General features: G+C 36.4%; 1 protein-coding gene across 2 annotated transcripts in view; it reads right to left on the reverse strand.

Moving 5' to 3' along the window:
• Positions 1-19284, reverse strand: part of CALCRL (calcitonin receptor like receptor) — a 63893-nt gene that overhangs the window by 12172 nt on the left and 32437 nt on the right. For both annotated transcript variants that reach the window (XM_065840698.2, XM_065840699.2), the window contains 9 exons: positions 17441-17540; positions 16137-16281; positions 14612-14722; positions 13583-13695; positions 10516-10607; positions 5266-5392; positions 3502-3655; positions 2187-2247; positions 2000-2066 (listed from right to left, as the gene is read on the reverse strand). In XM_065840698.2, coding sequence (XP_065696770.1) covers positions 2000-2066; positions 2187-2247; positions 3502-3655; positions 5266-5392; positions 10516-10607; positions 13583-13695; positions 14612-14722; positions 16137-16281; positions 17441-17540 — 970 coding nt within the window. The remainder of the gene's footprint in view (positions 1-1999; positions 2067-2186; positions 2248-3501; positions 3656-5265; positions 5393-10515; positions 10608-13582; positions 13696-14611; positions 14723-16136; positions 16282-17440; positions 17541-19284) is intronic.

Raw genomic sequence — 19284 nt, forward strand, 5'->3', positions numbered from 1 at the left:
AATTCCTCTAAGGTATTTTCACATCACAGGCAAAATGTGTAGTTGTGTTTAATCTTTGTTATTCCCACAAGGTTTTCAAATAAATTCAGTGATTGTACTGAGGCAAGAAAAATGCAAGAGAAATACCTTCAGTCAGCTCATGACAAATATAGGAAGATCAAAGGTACACATATTTGTAAATGGCAAAGAGAATGGACCCAGATTCTGCCCAAACCAAGCACACAGAGGTGGTTATTACACCTCCAGTAAAATCAAAGGACATTCTTAGTGTTGCCTTGAGTGGAAAGACGACTTTACAGTTTGGGACTGACCCAGTACATTTGAAATCAGTAGGAGTCTTGCCACTGTTTTCAGTGGGGGACTGTGGAAACTGCTGCTGGGAAGGAAAAAATGGTCTCACATCCTAAAATGAGGTCACTTCACAGAAGAAGGTATAGTGTTATCATTTTTACACAATTTTTTCTGTTATTTCAGCAAATTCAAGTAATAAAAATTTTATCTTGGCATTAGAGAGCTTTACCTAAGTGATATATCTGTGAAGAGACACCTGGACAAAGCAAGTAACAACTCACAAGGCAGTGCAGAATAATGTACAGTTTCTGGTTGAAATACAGCACCACTGAAGTAAGCAAAAAAATGCTATCCCTTTCTGGGAAAATAGGATTTAACCTTCTGTGCAAATTACAGAGAAGAAAAATGGAAAGGATTTAGAATTGGGTTTAATTTACAGATTAAAGCACTAGGTTAAAGTGTCTTCATGTGAACATATATAGCAGACCTAACTAACAGGATGAGGGATTATCAGCAATAATTCACACCCCAAAGGCCACGGATCTCAATAATTTCATGGGGATTGGCTCTGGCTTCCCATGCAGAGGACCTCAGGTGTGTCACAGTACCAACAGAACCTTCAAAATATAAGTTCAGCATCTAATTTCACTGTGAATGAAAATAGGAGTCACAAGAACCACAGGATTTATGCAACAGTTTTCAGAGGGAATCCTCTATGCGCCTCTACAAATATTCATTAACAATTTAACAGAAGAGTTCATATAGATCAGAAACTGAAATGATTTCCAAAAAGTTACTTAATGTTTTCATTCTTAATGAATTTCTTTGCATGAACTGAAAAGCCATAAGAAAAGTCAGCAGACATACACAATACCTTTGCCAGATCAACTTGAAGTTTCTGTCACAAGAGATGACTGTAATATATATAGTCAGCAGATAATTCATGCCATGTATATAATGCCTCTACACTGCAGCGTTTTTTGCATTATGCATTCATAGATATTAATTATGTAGACAGTTGTGTAAGTAGGTACTTATCAGTATTTTATTATGCACCTATTTCTATTTAGCGATTATCTACTGACTGAATTTCATATGTTAATTTCAGTCCCAGAATAAATGAAGCACATAGATTTTTATACAGTGGAGTCCTGAGTTACCTAGAATTTAATGACTTCAGGAGCAAACATTTGTGTAACAGAGCTGGCATTATAGAGTGTAAGAAGAAACACTCCGCTCTAAGAGTTCATGAGGACTAAGGAAGCAGAGGAGTTGCGATATGCTGGTGGCCAAAGCCACATCGCTGCGTTAGTCTGTACTACCCGCAGAACTGTTTACACTGCTCCTTGCCCAAGGGCCTGCTCTAGGGTCTCTCCATCCCATGTTCCCACCCACAGTCAGTCCTGACATCCAAGAGCCCTCTCTCTGAACTCCAGTGAGCTCCAGTCCTTCCCTGTCATTAGCGTTTCAGTGGGATGATAATCAACATTGCAAAACTTGAGTTTCTCAAAGGGCCAGGGGTACAGCTACTTAACAAGGCCAAGCCTCCTGTATCTTGTGTGCCTAAGGCACCTACTGGGTTAAGTGAGAGTCCTGCGAATTACAGTGACCTCTAAATGTTAGCTTTAGGCTCTTACCAGCTTTATAAGCCCATGAAGAATAGCCAGAAAACAAAGAAGAAAAAACAAGTTATCTGAAAAATGCCTACCAACAGCGCAGCACAAATAGGACCGTGGATGATGTACAGGAGATGAGTATCGGAGCTGATCCAGCAACTGGAGAAAACAAACAAGAAAAGAAAAAAACATTTGGCATCTTCTTATCTGTTGTATTCCTTTTTTTTTCCCTTAAAGAAAATGCAACAGTTTTGCAAAACAAGTGGAGAGTCTACTTACTTGTCATTATAATATAAACTTCTAGCAACGGCATGTATGCAGGCAGGGATCAGTGGAAAACCTGTGAAGAAAAAGAAAAAAAAAAAAGTTTTCTTAATATATAAGCCTGGAGAATAATGAAGTAAACTTGCATCTCTTGCAGGAATTTTCTCTATTTTCACCTCATCCAAACGATATACCTGTAGAGGAAATAAAGTAATAGGGACCAATTCTGTTTCTGTTTTCTCAGATTTGTTTCTGAGGAGTGCATTAAATCTTATTCCCTCTGTCTTGCCAGGAAATTCATTCCAACATGCAGAAAGACAAGGCAAATCAAAATATAACTTTTTAGAATGCAGCAATCAATCTTCATTAACACAGACGTTTATCAGAGTACAATCTTCAATAATGGTAAATAGGTAAGTAATATTAAAAAGGTAATTGTATATATGACCATAGCTTTTACAGTAGTATTTATAATGTCAGTTATGTCCTCACTGATACTTGTTGGCTATTCAGAAAACAGGGTCAACCTGCAATAGAAATTGGAAAACAGACTCTGGAAATTCGGCCAAATTCAGAATTTAAAAAAGAACAAACTGGTTATCTGGGATCCTTGACATCCTTGTGGTGCCTAATTTTCAGAAACTGCTAAGCACCCATGATCTTTTAACCACATCTCAGCTCTGTCTGTAGTGGGACAGCCAGTGACCCAGGTACCAAGTCACGTTGTATCTGCATGTGCCAATACATTGAAGCTGAGGAGAAAGTCCACACTTGCACTTAGTGTAAATGCTGTTGTGCATTATCTGAAATTACCAGGTTTGGCTTTTTAGTTTTGATACTGATATTACTTGAGATCTTCGGCTACAGCTATTCTGTATTTGCTTAGTGAACAATACAGGTCAAATGGAACTGCTAGAAAAATAAACCCTTGGCCATCTCTAACTCAGTTCTGACCCTCCACCCTAGACACGGCGAGACTTCTCCGAAAACAAACATTCATTCCTGAATAAACATCTTTGAGATGAGGAACAATGAATAATTACTTCTTAATGTCTTTTTTATAATAGGAGACTATTTTCTCTATACAAAGGAGGAGTCCCTTCCTGACTCCAGCAATGCATAATCTCTCTTTCAGCAAAGATAGAGATGCATACAATTTCCTACATTAACATTTCTAAGGTTGTTAAAACACTACAGACAAAGAAGAGGGGTGTGTCATCATAGTTCAAAGTCACCAGCTCAGAGAAGCAAAGGGACAGATGTTCAAATTCTCAGGAGAATGAGTAAGAGATTGCACTGGCCTGAAAATACAGAATGTGAAATTGCATACCCCAGCCAAGAAGGTAATACCACAGCAGGTGTTGTTTCTCAGCAAAAACAGCCACCACAATGAGAGTATGCAGGTAAATGCCTTCACACAGCATCCAAAAGTAGTTGCACCCCATTAGGTACAGGTAGATGAACTGTGACACTTTGCAGCTAACCTGTAGAAAAAAAAAACCAGAACACAAGAGTGATTTTTAAGCTGCAAAAATCTCAGAGTTTTATTTGCAAAATGGCAAAAAAAATACTGCTGGAATCAAATGTTAATGTTTATTCTGTTTTTCACTACACTTACATATATTTTTAATAGAATTTTCATGGAATTACAATTCCATACTTTATGGTGACAAAAAAGTTGGTAACTGAGTTTGTGGTTTTATTATTCAAACATGAGGACCTCAAGATCCTTAAGCATGATGCCAGAAAGCTGTAATGATATTTTTCCCATATAGCAAACATTGCCACATTTGGCCATTCCAGTCAACAGGGAACCTCTATATTATCTGATAGTAACCCACTGGAAAATATCCTTTGATGAGGGTAATCCCCTCTCAGTTTTAGCAGTCACAACATATAACTACTCCAGAGAACAATTAATGTTTTTTAAATGCTTACAATACCTCCCATTTTAACCTAGTTGTAACTGCACTTTAGGCCAGTTGAGAACTTGCATAGAGGTTCTGGAAGGAAGCTCTCTTGGTGGCATATATTTGTATTTGCCTCCATTCAAAAGATATTCTTCAGTCAAAATATTATAACTTATTGTACAGATTAAAATGTGAAATTGCGAAAAACGAGCAATAGGCAACTTGCCGATTCGGACACAGTAGATCCTTTTTTTTTTCTTCTGAAGTTGCTGTGTGTTTGATTGATCTGTTTCTGGCACTTAACTTAAATAAAAAATGAATATTGGTTTACCATGTTTTGCTACCTAACTCACTTAATGATGATTATTAGCAGCTATCTCAAGCCCATTTTCCAGCACTTATATGAGCTTTTACAGGAGAAGAAGAATGAATCTTTTTACTTGATTCAGCTTCTGGAGTTTTGCCCTAACTTTCACAGAATTTAAATTTATCTTCCAGGTCTGAATAAAAATAAAGGCAGAGTTAGGCATTTGTTTATATATTTCATTTTCAGGCTCTTCCGTTGCTATAACTCCTAGCCTTTTGGGAGAGGCTACTGATTCACACTTACCCCAGTATTACCAGGAAATGAGAGAGAGAAAAATCAGACCTGAATGGACAACTTTTTAATTTTGCTTTTTACTTTTAGAATATGAGGGTCAGCTTTACTGCCCCTCAAAAAAACAAACAAACAAACAAACAATCCAACCAAAAACTCTTCTAATTTCAACCAAAGTTAGCAAAATTAAATCCACTGGAAAGTTGCTGACATACAAAATATACTGCAAAGCTTTTTTTACTGCCCTTGGGTGAATTCATCTGTCATGACCTCACTGACATCATGTAGAACAGGCTACTTTCCTGCAGTTGTTTCAGTACAGAAGTGATCTGCGCAAATTCAGAAGAGCAGTTCAATATGCTCTGTGTCCTGAAGTGTTTCTACTATTTTGAAACCTCAAATGTGAAATGCCCAAATCATTGTTAGACATCTGTTGTACTACGTAATATGGATACATCATTACTGAACATTTTAACCTCGCTGTACACAACATTTCATCAAGTATTCGTGTCTCATTTATCTCTTCTGCGTTGCTGAAGTTTTTCACATACAAATCAACAAAGCTGCCAAATACACTTTTACTTACTGGATTAGTTGCAACTAACTCCTGATTGTTGGCAACAGCAGTCAGTGAAATTATTGTTACAACAGAGTTGCAAACAAAAGAGAAAAATAGATTTTTATGCAGGGTAATCCTTTGGCAACTCAAGCTCCTAGAAAAGAGAAACAAGAACAAATGAATACACGAGGGGACAACTATGTGTACTTGGGGACAACTCCGAAATTTTGAAATACTAGAGTTCTTTATTTTATTAAGAATCCTGACATCAACACTTTCTTCAGTTCCAGTCCACATTTAATAGAACAATGTGAAAGGTAACACCTTCCCTTAATCTCCAATTTTTGGACAACAAGAGGCAAAGCAAGTACATTCAGTTCCAATGTGTTTACAATCAAGGGCCTGCTTTGTATTGGCTATTAAATAATAAATAATAGAACATGTTATTACCTGCAGAATTTCCCAAGTAACTATCATTCCTGAGCTGGAAGAAGCTGTCTTACCCTACACTTTCATTTGCTCAAACCTGTTAAGATCTAAGGATAATTCGCTTGCAATCTTGTCATTTTTCTTCCTTAATCCTCTAGCTAGAGAAATACCTAAATAAGTAAAATAACGCAAATCTTACATCGACTTTTGTATATAACTAAGTATATTGAATACAATTATAATATTAAACGCAATACATAACTGCATTTAATTTTGTTAATTTTCAAGGCTTGCTTTTAATCTGGCAATAAAATTGAAGAGAAAAATAGCTTTCGAAGGGTTTTCTTGTTTTTAAACAGGGGTTCAATAACATTAAATAATATTCAAAGTTGAACTTAGTCACGGCAAACTCCCATTTATCTGCCATTCTAGAGAAATCAGGGCTGGCTCGGTACCATTCCAAGAGGCAGGCATGCTTCTCATTCAAGTTTTTCCTAAGAAATTCAGCTTCACAAACAAACAGAAAACAAGATAGAAAGCCTATATGGATATATATTCAGATAATTGGGATATTAAGGCTTAATGCTCAAAAAGCAAGTAACAGTTAGTGCAGTTAGCTGATTGACAAAATTAAATTACTAACTGGAGGAGAAAAATTCTCTTAGACGCACAAGTGCTCTTCACCGTTGGAGAAATCAGAAGTACATTGACAAGATCAGCAGAGCTCAAGTCTAAATTGTCACGCAGGGAAAATAATCAAATTTTCTAGCCTTTTCAAATAGCATGCCTGGTATGAATGGATAAAGTATGGACATTGGTGATTCATTTTTAATTTGGGAGGGCAGAAGGGAGAACTTCTTTATATTTTAACAGAGAAATCAAGATTAAATAGTCATCAAAGCTGGAAGAGTATACTGAAATCTGTTGAGAATGTGACAGATGTAACAAGAAACAAAATTACTCCACTGAACAAGAGAGACAGTCAAAAAAGACTGGATACAGAAGAGACTGCACTTTGTGGTTGCATTCTCTGCAACCGTCACAAGAAGGGTTTATGAAGCACCCCACAGACACGTGGAATACGTTAACAGGTTCAGATACGCACAGTGCAGTACCATGAATCAGGCAGAATTTCTGCAATTCAAACCTTGGAGCCTTGAGACATTCTCAGCCTCATGTCACAAAATGTGGGGGAAGGAAACTGCTCTAGAAACCAGGGCTGCCATGCAGCACAAGGAGCTACCCTACACGAACCTCTGCTCGCCAAGTGTTATTTGCCTGAAGAAAACAGAAAAGAAAAAGTGTCCAAAAGACAGAACACTGCTTTGGGTGCAAATTAAATGATAAAGTATTTTCCGTTAGGCTTTCAGAATTTTATTTTGTCTTTGGTTTTAATGCCTGAAACACATAAAGCTTTGATTATTATAATATGCTGGGGTTTATGTTCTTTGAATATGTATTTTTTTTCCTATATGGCTTATGTATTAAAAGGAAGGCAACACTAGATTCCAGCTAAGGGCCTTACATAAACAAGTCCTGAAGGACTCTGGAATTCTGTCTGCTTATTGTTAAGAGTCAATGCACAGGCAAGGAAAAGCACGTACAGCTAACGGGGCCATCACTCAGGGTCATCCAGCAGCTGTTCCTGTTGCATATTCAAACACACCCATTCACACCCACCTCCACCCAGGCATAAAAAGATTGAAAGGATCACCGGACAAGGAACAAGAAAGCAAGACTGATGACATTTAGAAATGAAGACTGCCTTTGGTAATAAAAGGATTTTTTCCTAAGCCTCCCCACCCTCCCTCCTCTGTTAGCCTTCCTATATCCCTTTTTCTGAATGTTTTTCTTAATGACATAATATCCTTTAATCACTTAATTCTCATAATTATGATCTAAGAACATTTGAATGACCTACCCCTGGATTAAACCATGTGCAGTAAAATAAAAACAGATCTCCTGTTAAATTACCTATTTCTCTTCCTATTTTGACTCCTGTATGTCTTGGGCATTAGGGGAAAAAAAAAAGAAAAACAACAAACAACAAACCACAACACTTCTCCAATATTTCTCCAAAAGAAAGAAAGACAGCATTTTCAAAACCCCCCCAGATGCGTTTGGGATCTAATTTTTAAGGTATTCAAATATTGCAAAATTCAACCAGTGAGAGCTGCCTATGCACCTAAGGGGAATTATCTGTCCAGCTACAATCAAGTGACAGTGACTTAAGAACCTCCCGTCACTGTCTCACTCCATCCCCCAGTTGTTTGCCCACTCTGTAAGCGCAGTGTTGTTCTCTGTGAGTGCTGTCATGGGATCTGACACGATGCTTGATCAATAACTTCTTTAGTTCAGGTGGGGGCTGGTTTTGTTTGGTTTATTTTTGTTTGGAGTTAGGGGGCATCTTTCAAATGATAGCTCCCTTTTCTCTGAACTTACTCTTAAGTTTTCTCTTGCCTTGTTTCTCTTCATGAAAACTATACAACTATTTTAACAGATTTATAATAAACACGTGTGATTTAGAGTATGCAACAGAACAAGAGAAAGCAGAGCCACTGCAAGAAGTTACTTCTGTGCGTCATAGATAAATTTTCAGAGAGGAAGATCGGAGTTCCAAGTTTATAGCCCATTTTATGCTATTAAACCAAGAACTCAAATCCACCTGGAGAACACAAGTCACAGACCGGACAAGTATTTCCAATGAGACAATTTCCTGAAGAAAAACCAGAATTTCAAATGAAAAAATAAAGGCACAAAAACATTGAAAAGTTGAAGACATTTGAAAAAAACCTGTCATTTTTCCTATGGAGAAAAGTACCACCTTTCTTGTTAAAGCTAAAGATATTCTAATGGTCAATCCAGCAAATGTCATCTGCAAACTATCAACTGACTAACAGAATAAATTCTTTGGAAACATGACAAATTCAAAGGCACCCTCACACAATAGCATACACAAAAAAGGTTCCCCTGTTAAAGCTACGAATAATTATACAAGTTTTATGTATCAGCCGATACATAATACATCCTGGTATTAATCTAGATCCTTAAATATCCTTCTGGTACTAAAAATACTTTAGAGGAACTGTACATCCCAAGAGAACAGCTTGTAGAGGACTTTCTTTAGCTTCCTTTAAATTTTGTAATTTCCTTTTATATCCCAGCATAACCACAGTCTAGAAATTGCAGTTTGTGGATCTGGATTAATTTCCTGTGGTTCTCTAAGGAGAGATGATCCTTCTGCCAGCAGGAGAAAAAATTCCCAGCAGGTTAGACAAACATGGCATAGTTGTAATGGTAACAAAGCAGATCACCTGTTTTGGCACTAAGTGCCACAAACCAAGATGACATTGGCTTGGTTTTCCTATGAAGTACAGAAAAATCATGCTTTACCATCTTTGAACTTTTAAAATCATATAGTATTCCAAATTGGTTTGTTTTCTCCTGAAAAATCTACCTCAAAGCATTTTCCCTGTCACATCAGGTATTTAGTCTGTTGTGACAATTTTTTGTGACAGTTATAGCAACAGTACAGCGCTTTTTATGCAAAATCAAGCTTCTTATAAGGACTCAGAGCCATTTCACAGATTAATTTTGTGAAGTGAAAGTAAATTTGGAAACGGTAAACATTGTTTTTACAGGTCACATGCAAATAAATTGACTAAAAAAATACAAATATTTTGGTTTGTCATCATGAAAAGAAGTCAGAAAAAGCTGAAAAGTCATCTTGAATACTGAATTTCATAAAGACAGGCTACAAAGTTAAAACACTCCGGTTTGTTGGGGGTTTGTGGAAATGTCTCAGAACCTGGGGAAATAATGTATATCTAAATTGGAAACACCATATTCAGCCAGAAGTGACTAAAAAGGATAGTTTTGTGTCAGATATTGGCTACTCCTACATAATCAAGTCTAGAGCATGACAAAAACAACACCTGAGCTAGCCCCACGGTTGCTGATGTATGCAATATTCATATATAAGTGCTAGGAAAAAAAAAGATGGAGTGAGACAGTAAGGTATGGTAGTAAGAAACAGACAAGACAGTAGAGCAGATCTATATTATTCACTGAAAAATGATGCAGAAATGATTAAACTAGTGCCTGTTACCAAGGAAAGCCCGCACCGTGCAGTGCAGGATTTGGCAGAGGTAACACCTCTCTCAGCTACTAAAGCCTCAGCAACTTAAAAAAAACAGTCTTTCAGAGGAAAGAAAAGAAAGTAAGTTCACTAAATGTGAAGTAAAAAGTAGACCGATTTTAAAAGATGTGCACATTGTATTAGAAGTTGTTGTGACACTGGAGATACACTGCTTAAACTCTTTCAAGAAGGTAACACAATAACTGTTAGTGAATGTGACATGACTGTCCCAGACATAATATGGTGAATAAAAAAAAAGGATTATTTTTATTATTTCTCTTAGCCTTATTTCCTTTATAGTTCATCGTATTGTGTGGCTACCTTCTTTGGGATGTTACTGCAGCTATCACGTGTCATCAGTATTTTGGTTTTATTTGCTCTTCAGTGTGGTCAATGCTTGGAATATCCACACTGTAACTTATTATCTAAAAACCCCACAAACTCAAAACAAACAAACAAACAAAAAATTTTCCCATTTCTTATTTTCAATATTTTCTACAGCTTTTGGTTTGCAGATTTGGGATTTCAGGTTTCTGAGACAAGAAACCTAATATTTTATTACAATATAATGTTCAATGCCAAAACAATATTCTGACTTTCTTCTCCTTCTTGCTCCATCTAATTTCATTGGGATGGCTAGTGTTTCACAGTATTGAAACTAGAATTGTTGCAATCACTGATATTTGGTAAAGGATTTTAACTATACTTACTTAAAATAAAAGAATATGCCAAGAGAAATGAGAAGTGATGCAATTGAAAGACCGTGTCCGATGATGGCCAAGTAATACAAATTCAGAGCAGTCTGCAATACAAGAACAAAACCAAGCAGCTGTGATGTATACAGAACTCTTGTTGATAGAACGCATACATCTCTTCTGCATATAAAATGACTACAACAAGATTAAAAAATCAAAACATTACAGATAATGATGAGTCAAGCCCAGAATCCCGCAAATCAACATATTACTAAAATATCTTTCTGTAGGGCAGACAACAGATTTGTTGACATTATCACTAGGTTACTAATATATACTGGTATGGTTTTTTCTGAGTATTTACATAAATTTGGCTATTTATGCTACTGCACTGGGTGTATTCCTGTCTGAAGCTTGATCCATCCATTAACACAACTCTTAAGTAAAACACGTGCTTCCTAGAAGAATTTAATGTCATTTTTCCTCATAGGTTTTTACTTACAGTTTAAAGATGGTTCCTTCAAAGCAAGCTGTGATTATGATATTGGATTTTTTTTTAATTCAGCATTTAAGGAAGGGTGTAACATAAAATTAACAATTACTCAAAAATCGTTAAGACTAAACAGTCTCGTTAAATACACCTACAGTCAAATTAGAAAATTATGAAAACCTGGGTAGATACCGAAGTTAAAAATGTGGAAACAGTAAATTAATATTTGGAATATATACAACATGTTATGGTTAATTCTTTGAGTTAATAAATATATTAAATTCCACTAGTAACAATGCCCTGCTTTCAGTCACGGAACGTGTCTCACAAAATTTCTCTTGTTGCATTAAATGTAATATTGTAATTGTGCGCATAAGGAAATGAAGATTTTCAGATTGAATCTTATACTATTATAAAAAAGCATAATTATCTGCATTCTATAGGAAGAATTAGAGTATACATACAAACGCTCATATACTCCAAACTGTGGGCATCCTCTGAACTTATTATTCCACGTTAAGATAGAGTAACTGCAGCCTGCTATATACATTGACTTTTGAAAGAATATAAAAAGATTCCAGGCAAAGCTTTATGAAGGTTATGAGACAAGGGTACCTCTTTTGCAAATGATTGTTATTTTTTAAAATGAGCCATTAAAAAAAAAAAAGGCAACTTTCAAAAAATTTGGAAGTGAGAAAAAACAAGGGTTGCCCCTGAAACACTGGAACTTGGTTATGTCTACAAAATGACAGCCTTTCTATGACAGGTCCATATCACTGCCTCCTTCGGTGACTGATTTTTCAAAGAAGCATGTTAAGGATTTAGAAGATTTCTACACAATTTAGAACTGGCACAAACCACTGGTGCAGCAGGGACTGCTAACGAGGGCAGTAACAATAGGAATTGAACAACGGACAACAGTCACATTTAATGTGCATTATCTAACCCGCCTTCAGAGCACAGTGAAAAGATAATATTGTTCAACATAATGATACACAGAACTGTAGCAAGCAGTAAGGCTTTACTCGGAGCTATTATTCCATTTAAAGAACAGCGTTTGATGTGTGACAGCCTTGAAATATGCTGGCAAAACGGCCTGAGGGAAACTAGCTCCTTATTCATGAAGGACCTGATCAGTTCTGTTCCTGTCTGAAGAATATTCTCTCTGGTTGCAGACAAATATTAGCAAGAATCAACGAATTATAGCATCTCTGCTAGCAGAATTAAACCTTCCTTAATGTATTCAATGTCCTGTGATTTCAGAAAAATGCCTAATTAGCATATCTTACCACTTTTTCTCAACATGGTTTTCTAAGTAAATCCCCTAAAGCACTCACAGCAATGATGCAGGCAGTTAGGATCTCTATTAGATGCCAGTGTTCTTGACACAATGTTCTATTATTGAGCTCTTTTCCATGAGGTCCAAATTATTTTACAGTCTATTCTGATCTGCATTTTATATTCTTAGCTCTTGGGCATTTACAATTTCAATTTATTTACTGCTTCCTCCCATGGCTTAATGTTTCATGAAGAATACTAATGAACATACAGTTGGGGGAAGGGGCCAAAATATGCCATTTTTTCCATTATATCCTCACATTTCACAGACTATCTCAGAAACAGGGCATCTGAAGCTTTGTTTGGTGGTGTGTTTTGTTGTTGTTGTTTTGTTTCTCCTAAATCTGTCAATAGATGGGCATCCTCAAGGTAAACTGAAATCTAAAAAAATACCATCTTTACAGATACCCACATGGGTATGTGTGCATAGGGTCTATCCTTCGTGTATAGAAAACAACTCTCACAAAGCATTTTGCTGCCTGGCCTGAGATAATTTTGGATGCTTGAAAAATTTCACGTAAAACACAAAAAATAGATTTTCCATTTGTGTGAACAGCTTAATATCTCAGACACTAAAAAAATGGCAGTTGGAGCCAGGACAGAAGATATTCAGAGGAAAAGGATCACACTTCTAATCATTTACTTCCCTTTGACCTCCAAAGATCCTGTGGTGAATCCACTCAACAACAGCTTGTCTGAGGTTTTGTACAAAAGATTAGCTCTGCTTTTCACACTGGGTAAAAACCAAACAAACATCCAAACTCTGCTTAAAAGCTGCCTTGAAGATGTATTAATCCTGAGTAAAACTTGGGTTGTGCACCTGCTGAAAACCTCTGTCACTGTGAGTTAATTGGATCAACACACAGACTCAGCACATCTTCCAGAAACGTGCAAACCTCCTGCAGTTCTGCTGCACTTGGACCCTACTTCAGAATTCCAGAGCAAAATGTCAAGGTCTGCTCTTATAAAGCATATACTTTACCAGTAGATAACTGTGGATGACCTAGACAAGTACTAGTACCTACACACTTAAAATTCCCATAAACAAAAACATTTGAAATCAACTGTAGAAGACAAAGCAGATGGGTTGGGATTTTTTGAGACTCTTTTGCAAGATTCAGCTTTTTTATTCAACATTCTTTCTTCTTTTTGCATTCTGATGTTGCATCAACTCTGCCATTCTAGTTTTGAAACTTGTGAAATTTTTCTAATCGGCTTGTTAACACAAGTTATGTGCATTCATTTTTTTCCTACCTTCACTTTTTCACGCGTATAGATATTACACTGGGTATAGTTTGTCCACGTTCTGTTGCTTTCTGGGTGTTTAAACCAATTCCCACTTGGATCACAGATCTTCGTAACTTTTTCTACAGTCAGTCAAAGCAAATGGAAAGAAAAACAAAAAAAAATCAAAAGAAAAACATAACAGTCAGCACCGAAATTCTGCCTCCTGATGTCTATATTTATGGAAGAATGGCAAACAAATGACAGCTTTATTAATATGACTAGAGAGACATTGCTTTTTACTATGAATTCTGAGAAACTAGAGGCCATTGCTTTTGCTTGGCAAGGGCATGTGATAATATGTGTTTCTCAAGAAAACAAATAGATTTCCCTCCTCCAATCCAGTAAGTATCAAAATATATCATACCAACTTTTAGAGAACTACCAGATGAACTGACAAGAATATTCAAATGGCTCGTTTAACATCCAAGATCTCAACTGAAGTCTGACATCCTACCACTGCAAATTAGGACTGGACAGTCAGGAAAACATCAATAAATAAACTGCTCAAGAACCAAAGTGGAAGATTTCTATCATCAAATAGAGGCTAGAAAGGACCCTGGGAAATGCTAAATGCAGTAGAAAGAGACAAGAGTGGAAGTCTATGACATCTTCCATATGCTCACAGATGCAAAATTTAGCCTACAGAAACAGATTCACTTGCAGGAGAGACTCTTGTTGACCTCAAATGCTAAATTGAATAAGTCATATTTCTGCTTGTCTGTCAGAGAAAAAAACTCATCTCTAAGATGGAAAAACTACTATTTAACTTTAATTTCTCTTTCCTAATATACAGAATCCCGCAAGGATGTATTTCAGAAAATAAAATAATTAACTTGTCAGTTTTCTCTATGATAAAGGAAAAATGCAAGTAATGGGTCTGGAGTTACTGAAATTCTGGAGCGTTAAGGACTCGAGCAGGAAAAACAGGAGGCATCAAGCACCCCAAACCTCATTTTATTAAGAAATATGTTGATGCAGAAGCCCATACACACTTACCTGATGGGTTGAAATCCTGAAAGTAGTCAGGACAACGCTGTACTGACACCGTTCCAGCAGCAACGTCACTCCAGCACAACCAGCCATCCCATGTCCTGTTACAGTGAGGACCTGCAAACAAGTAGACACGTGACAATAAAATAACAACCTTTCATAACATTCTATCAAAAGTAAGATGTAAGACTGCATAAGTAAGTTTCTCACAGCAAGGAGAAAAGAGGAAACGGAAAAGTAAGATTTAGCAATAGTTAATTAAAACTCCGCTTAATAGAAATAGTTCCTTGTATGTATATGTCCTTGAACACATTCTAAAATCCGTAATTGTTCATCCTGAGATGGTCTACACCTAAAATTTACAAACCTCAGATCTAGAGCACAGTAGGCAAAACAAACTAAATCAATTCAGACCAGATAACTCACATTAATGAAGAGCCTTAAGCTTGCAAAGACCATTTTACTGAATTTATTTACATTTTGGATGTATGCCAAGCTCACACGTGTTTACTAGTTCGTTGCAAACACAGTGGTAGCCCATCAGAAAGCCTGTCTGGGAGGCAGCCTCAGGCAGAGCTGAGCCTGCAGCGGTCATCGCGAACAGGCACTTCTCAACCTGCTGCAGGGACAGGGAATCCACAGCGTCCCCTCAAGAGCCTGTTTCAAAGCCTCATCTCACTCACACAAATTCTAACATGTGAAGTAAACTGCCTTTGAGAATGAGCTGGGGTTTTATAAATAAATCCTTTCCCAAAAGACAATGCAGAATGACTGACCCTCTCTAGAAATTTGAAGATGTTTTTAGTATCTTCCTTCAGTTTTCTTTTTTAAGCCTTAATAATGCATCCTCTCCATCTCAAAGGCTGTATTTTTCAAACATCATGTAATTCCTTCTCATCTGAAGATTTTCCAATTTGTCCAGATCCTTCTGAAGCTGGACAAAAGCTTACCCTATCATACCCATATCCATTTCTGACCTCCAGACATTCAGTTCCTCCAAAGAATCATTTCAGAAGAGAAAAAAAACTAATTGTAAAAGAATGCGATTATCTCTTCTTGCCTCAAAAGCCATTCAATGTTTCCAGAAGTTATAAAGCCAGAAACTGTAAATACAGCAACAGCTAGAGTTACTGAGGTTAGCTCCAAATAAGTTACCAGAAAAGGCATTAATGAGATTAAGACAATCCTCAGAGTGGGCAAATTGTGCATATCAAGACACTTTCAATTTTTAAAGGCAAATGTGACCAGAGAGACAGAGATATTATAAGTATGTGAAATGAAAGAAAGTGGTAAGATTAATCATTCAATCAGCAGAAATAAAAGCTTTGTGTTATATAAGAAGTCGTGCTATCGGCAAGTAATATATTATTTTATCTTCATGCATCCTGAGGTGACATTTCAAAAAAAATTCAGTTACAGCCTGAATAAATAATTGTTACCCAGACAAGAAATTAATATAACTAAAGGATCCTGAATTACTATAATTAGATCTATTGACCTTTGTAAAATCTTATAAGAAAATAAGCTTTACCTTCTTTCTTATGAATAGGATCTTGCATAATTTTCTGGTAGCATTCATACTGCGCTGTCATAATTTTATTCCGTGTAACACTCAGTTGAGTGAAGTCCTCCGTCATGTTCTGATGTCCTTTGGATGGTATAGCAGCAACATAAAACTAAGAGGAAAAAGACTTTTTGTAGCAAGCCATGTACAAACTCCAATATAAAATTCTTAAACCTCAATCTTTGTAAATATTATTTTTAAATGTTATTTTACTGAAGGAAATTGACCTTCAAATCTTATTACTGACAAAGTGTATGTTTTTCTGGTTAATTTAGCGATTCTTCCTACTCCTGAATCTTGACAAATGTATCCTGAATGAGCATGCGGGAGTAAAAATCTGCAAGATTTGTCAATAAAAATGGGAAAATATATAGAAAGCACTTAGACAGTCAGAAGCATATAAACAGCTTTTGCAAAATCCATTAAAACATACTGAAGTTACATTAGTGCAAAAGACATTTCAACCAGGCCCAAAATGATCCTTTATGAAAAGAGACTTTCCATACACTGTATATACTGAAGTTTTTGGCTTGTTTAGAGCTATTTGGTTTCTTTGTAGTCTTGTGAACCATAAAGTCAACCCCCAGAATATAAAAGAGTATTTAGAAGATATAACATCTACTTTTCCAGTTATTAAAAATAAATAAATAAAAACCCCCAAAACAAACCAAACACACACACACAAAAAAAAACACAAACAAAAAACCAACAAACACACACAAAAAACCCCAAAAAACATGAACAAAAAAAAAAAAAAACAACCAAACAAAAAACCATCCAACCAACCAACACCAAAAAACCCCAAAAAACGACAAACTTAAGAAAGTGAATCTTGATCAAAACCCGAACCTTTTAAGTGCATTTTTAAAACAAGTCAAATATTTTATGGGAAGCTAGTAAACTTCACGGAAAAAACAAGCTGCAGATTGAAATTCTGTGTCATACAAAAGTCACAAGGATGTCCTCTGAATCCGAGCTAGATGCCTCCTCCGTTCCTCCTGGGGTCTGCTTATATGTCACTTGTCAACTGTTACCGTAAAGTTCTCTGCTAGCAAAGGATATGCTGGGTTCAACAGAGGTAAACACTATTTCTGTTCCTTTACCACAGGAATTACAAGGAGAACAGAAGGTAGATAAATATCCTGCTGTGCAGAAACTACATTTGAAGACAAGATTAGTTGTTTGTGCATTTCCATATTAATAATTTCCATAGTATTCCGTACACACTTGTTAAAACTGGAAGTGATTACAAAAATAATTGTAAGACTCACCACAGTAACAGATATGAAGAACAGCAAAAATGTCGTCCAGTTTTTTGTCATTTTTATATCTGGTGCTGTGAATTTTATATGGTAGTTGAATGAATTCAAACTGCAATGGAAAAAAAAAAAAAAGCAGGACAAAATTCAGTAATTCATGAAAGCTAAAAGTAATAAAAGACTTTATATTTTCTTTCTGAATTAAAACAAACCAACAGAGATCCTCTCAATTTTTATTAACGCATAGTGATGCCATGTGATATACATGGAGAGGTACAATATGATGTGAAGAAAATGCACTCAATTCACCAGCGGTGAATTCCAGCAGGAGGGTTTTCCCTGCACTGCTGCCTCCATCACCTCAACTCACCCCAGTTCTCCAGGGGGTTTGACTCAGTCAGGTAGTTGGCATCAACTCTAACATCGATACGTAGCAATTAGCCCTGAGATACGAGTTGACTCTTGACATCTCTGCCTTTGGGCAAACTCCAGTTTGGTTTACTCTGAAGTAAACTTGGACTTTCACAAATACCCACACAATAATTTCGAACTCTCTGCATACCGGCTGACTTTATTTTGCCATTTCTGGAAGAACTGATCTAGCAAGTAGCCACTTTATCTTGAAGCTACAACGTTGCAAGGATGACAATGGCAATGCAAGAATTGTGAGCTGGAAACTAGTTTCTTTATCTGCAGTAGCTGGAAACTAGTTACTGTATCTGTACTTTGAAGAAAACAGAACTGCCCAAACTAGCTATAATCATCTTACAGTGTAGACTATTCTTGAAGTGTAAAATGCACCTCAAGCATACAGTATACAAAATTATTTATTAAGCACCCAGACCACCTATTAAGCATAACCCTGCTGTGAAAACTTCCTCAAAATGAAGGGAAATGTGTAAGAGATTTCTCATGCAGTATTTCACTGTCTCCTGAAGTTTGCTGAGAAGACCACAAAGCTGAGCCTAGAACTGAGGTCAGAGCTTCTCTTCTGCTTGCACGGTAGCAAAGACCTCTCCACATTTAGATTAAGTTATTACAACTAAACTGCCTTTCAAAGTCTAAGTATCTCACTGTACAAGCATTAATGAAACTATTATGAGCCAAAATAAAGGGGACCAAATCAGAGTGAATTTAGTTCCCTTGTACAGATTAATTCACTGAGACTGGGTCCTCAAGACAACTATAATACAACAGACAGTGTTTTGTAAGATATACTGACTACGAACTATGAGATCACTGCTGTTTACTGCACATCTTGATGCAAATACAAGAAATGTGTTGTAAAATCAGTTACTGTTCTGTCTAACCTGGACTAAAACTATATCAGTAATCTTCTGTCTATTTTTACCACTGGTACACAGTCCTCTGACAATGATTGCTGGAAATTGCACAGGTAATTCAGCAAGACACTGAAATCCAAGTATGCTGTTCTGAAGGCTCTTAAAACATTAACAGGAAGACCTATGAGCATACATGAAATATATTCTCAGTTTGAGCTAATACTTCTCTGGAAAATCCACATGTGATGAGAAGTGCAGTGAACAGATAATTGTAAAAATCACTATCTGTTAGGTAAAGAAAAATCTAAATACCTATGTGTAGTGATTAAAGACTGACTGAAAACCAAATACAAACGGAGATATCTAAATTAGCAAAAAGGCACTATGATATCAATTCTTCCTCATAATTGAGGGTCAGGTAAATTAATTCAAACCTATCACAAGTTTCATTCATTTATAGTTGTGTCTGTTTGCCTAGGAAGGGGAAATAAAAACAAACCACAAAACACTTGCCTTTTAAGGAAATTGGAATTAACTACTTGGTAGTAAAGTAATTGAGTAATCTTCTCTCTA

Source organism: Patagioenas fasciata, chromosome 7 (genome assembly GCF_037038585.1).
Source record: "Patagioenas fasciata isolate bPatFas1 chromosome 7, bPatFas1.hap1, whole genome shotgun sequence".
Classification (NCBI taxonomy): Eukaryota; Metazoa; Chordata; class Aves; order Columbiformes; family Columbidae; genus Patagioenas; species Patagioenas fasciata.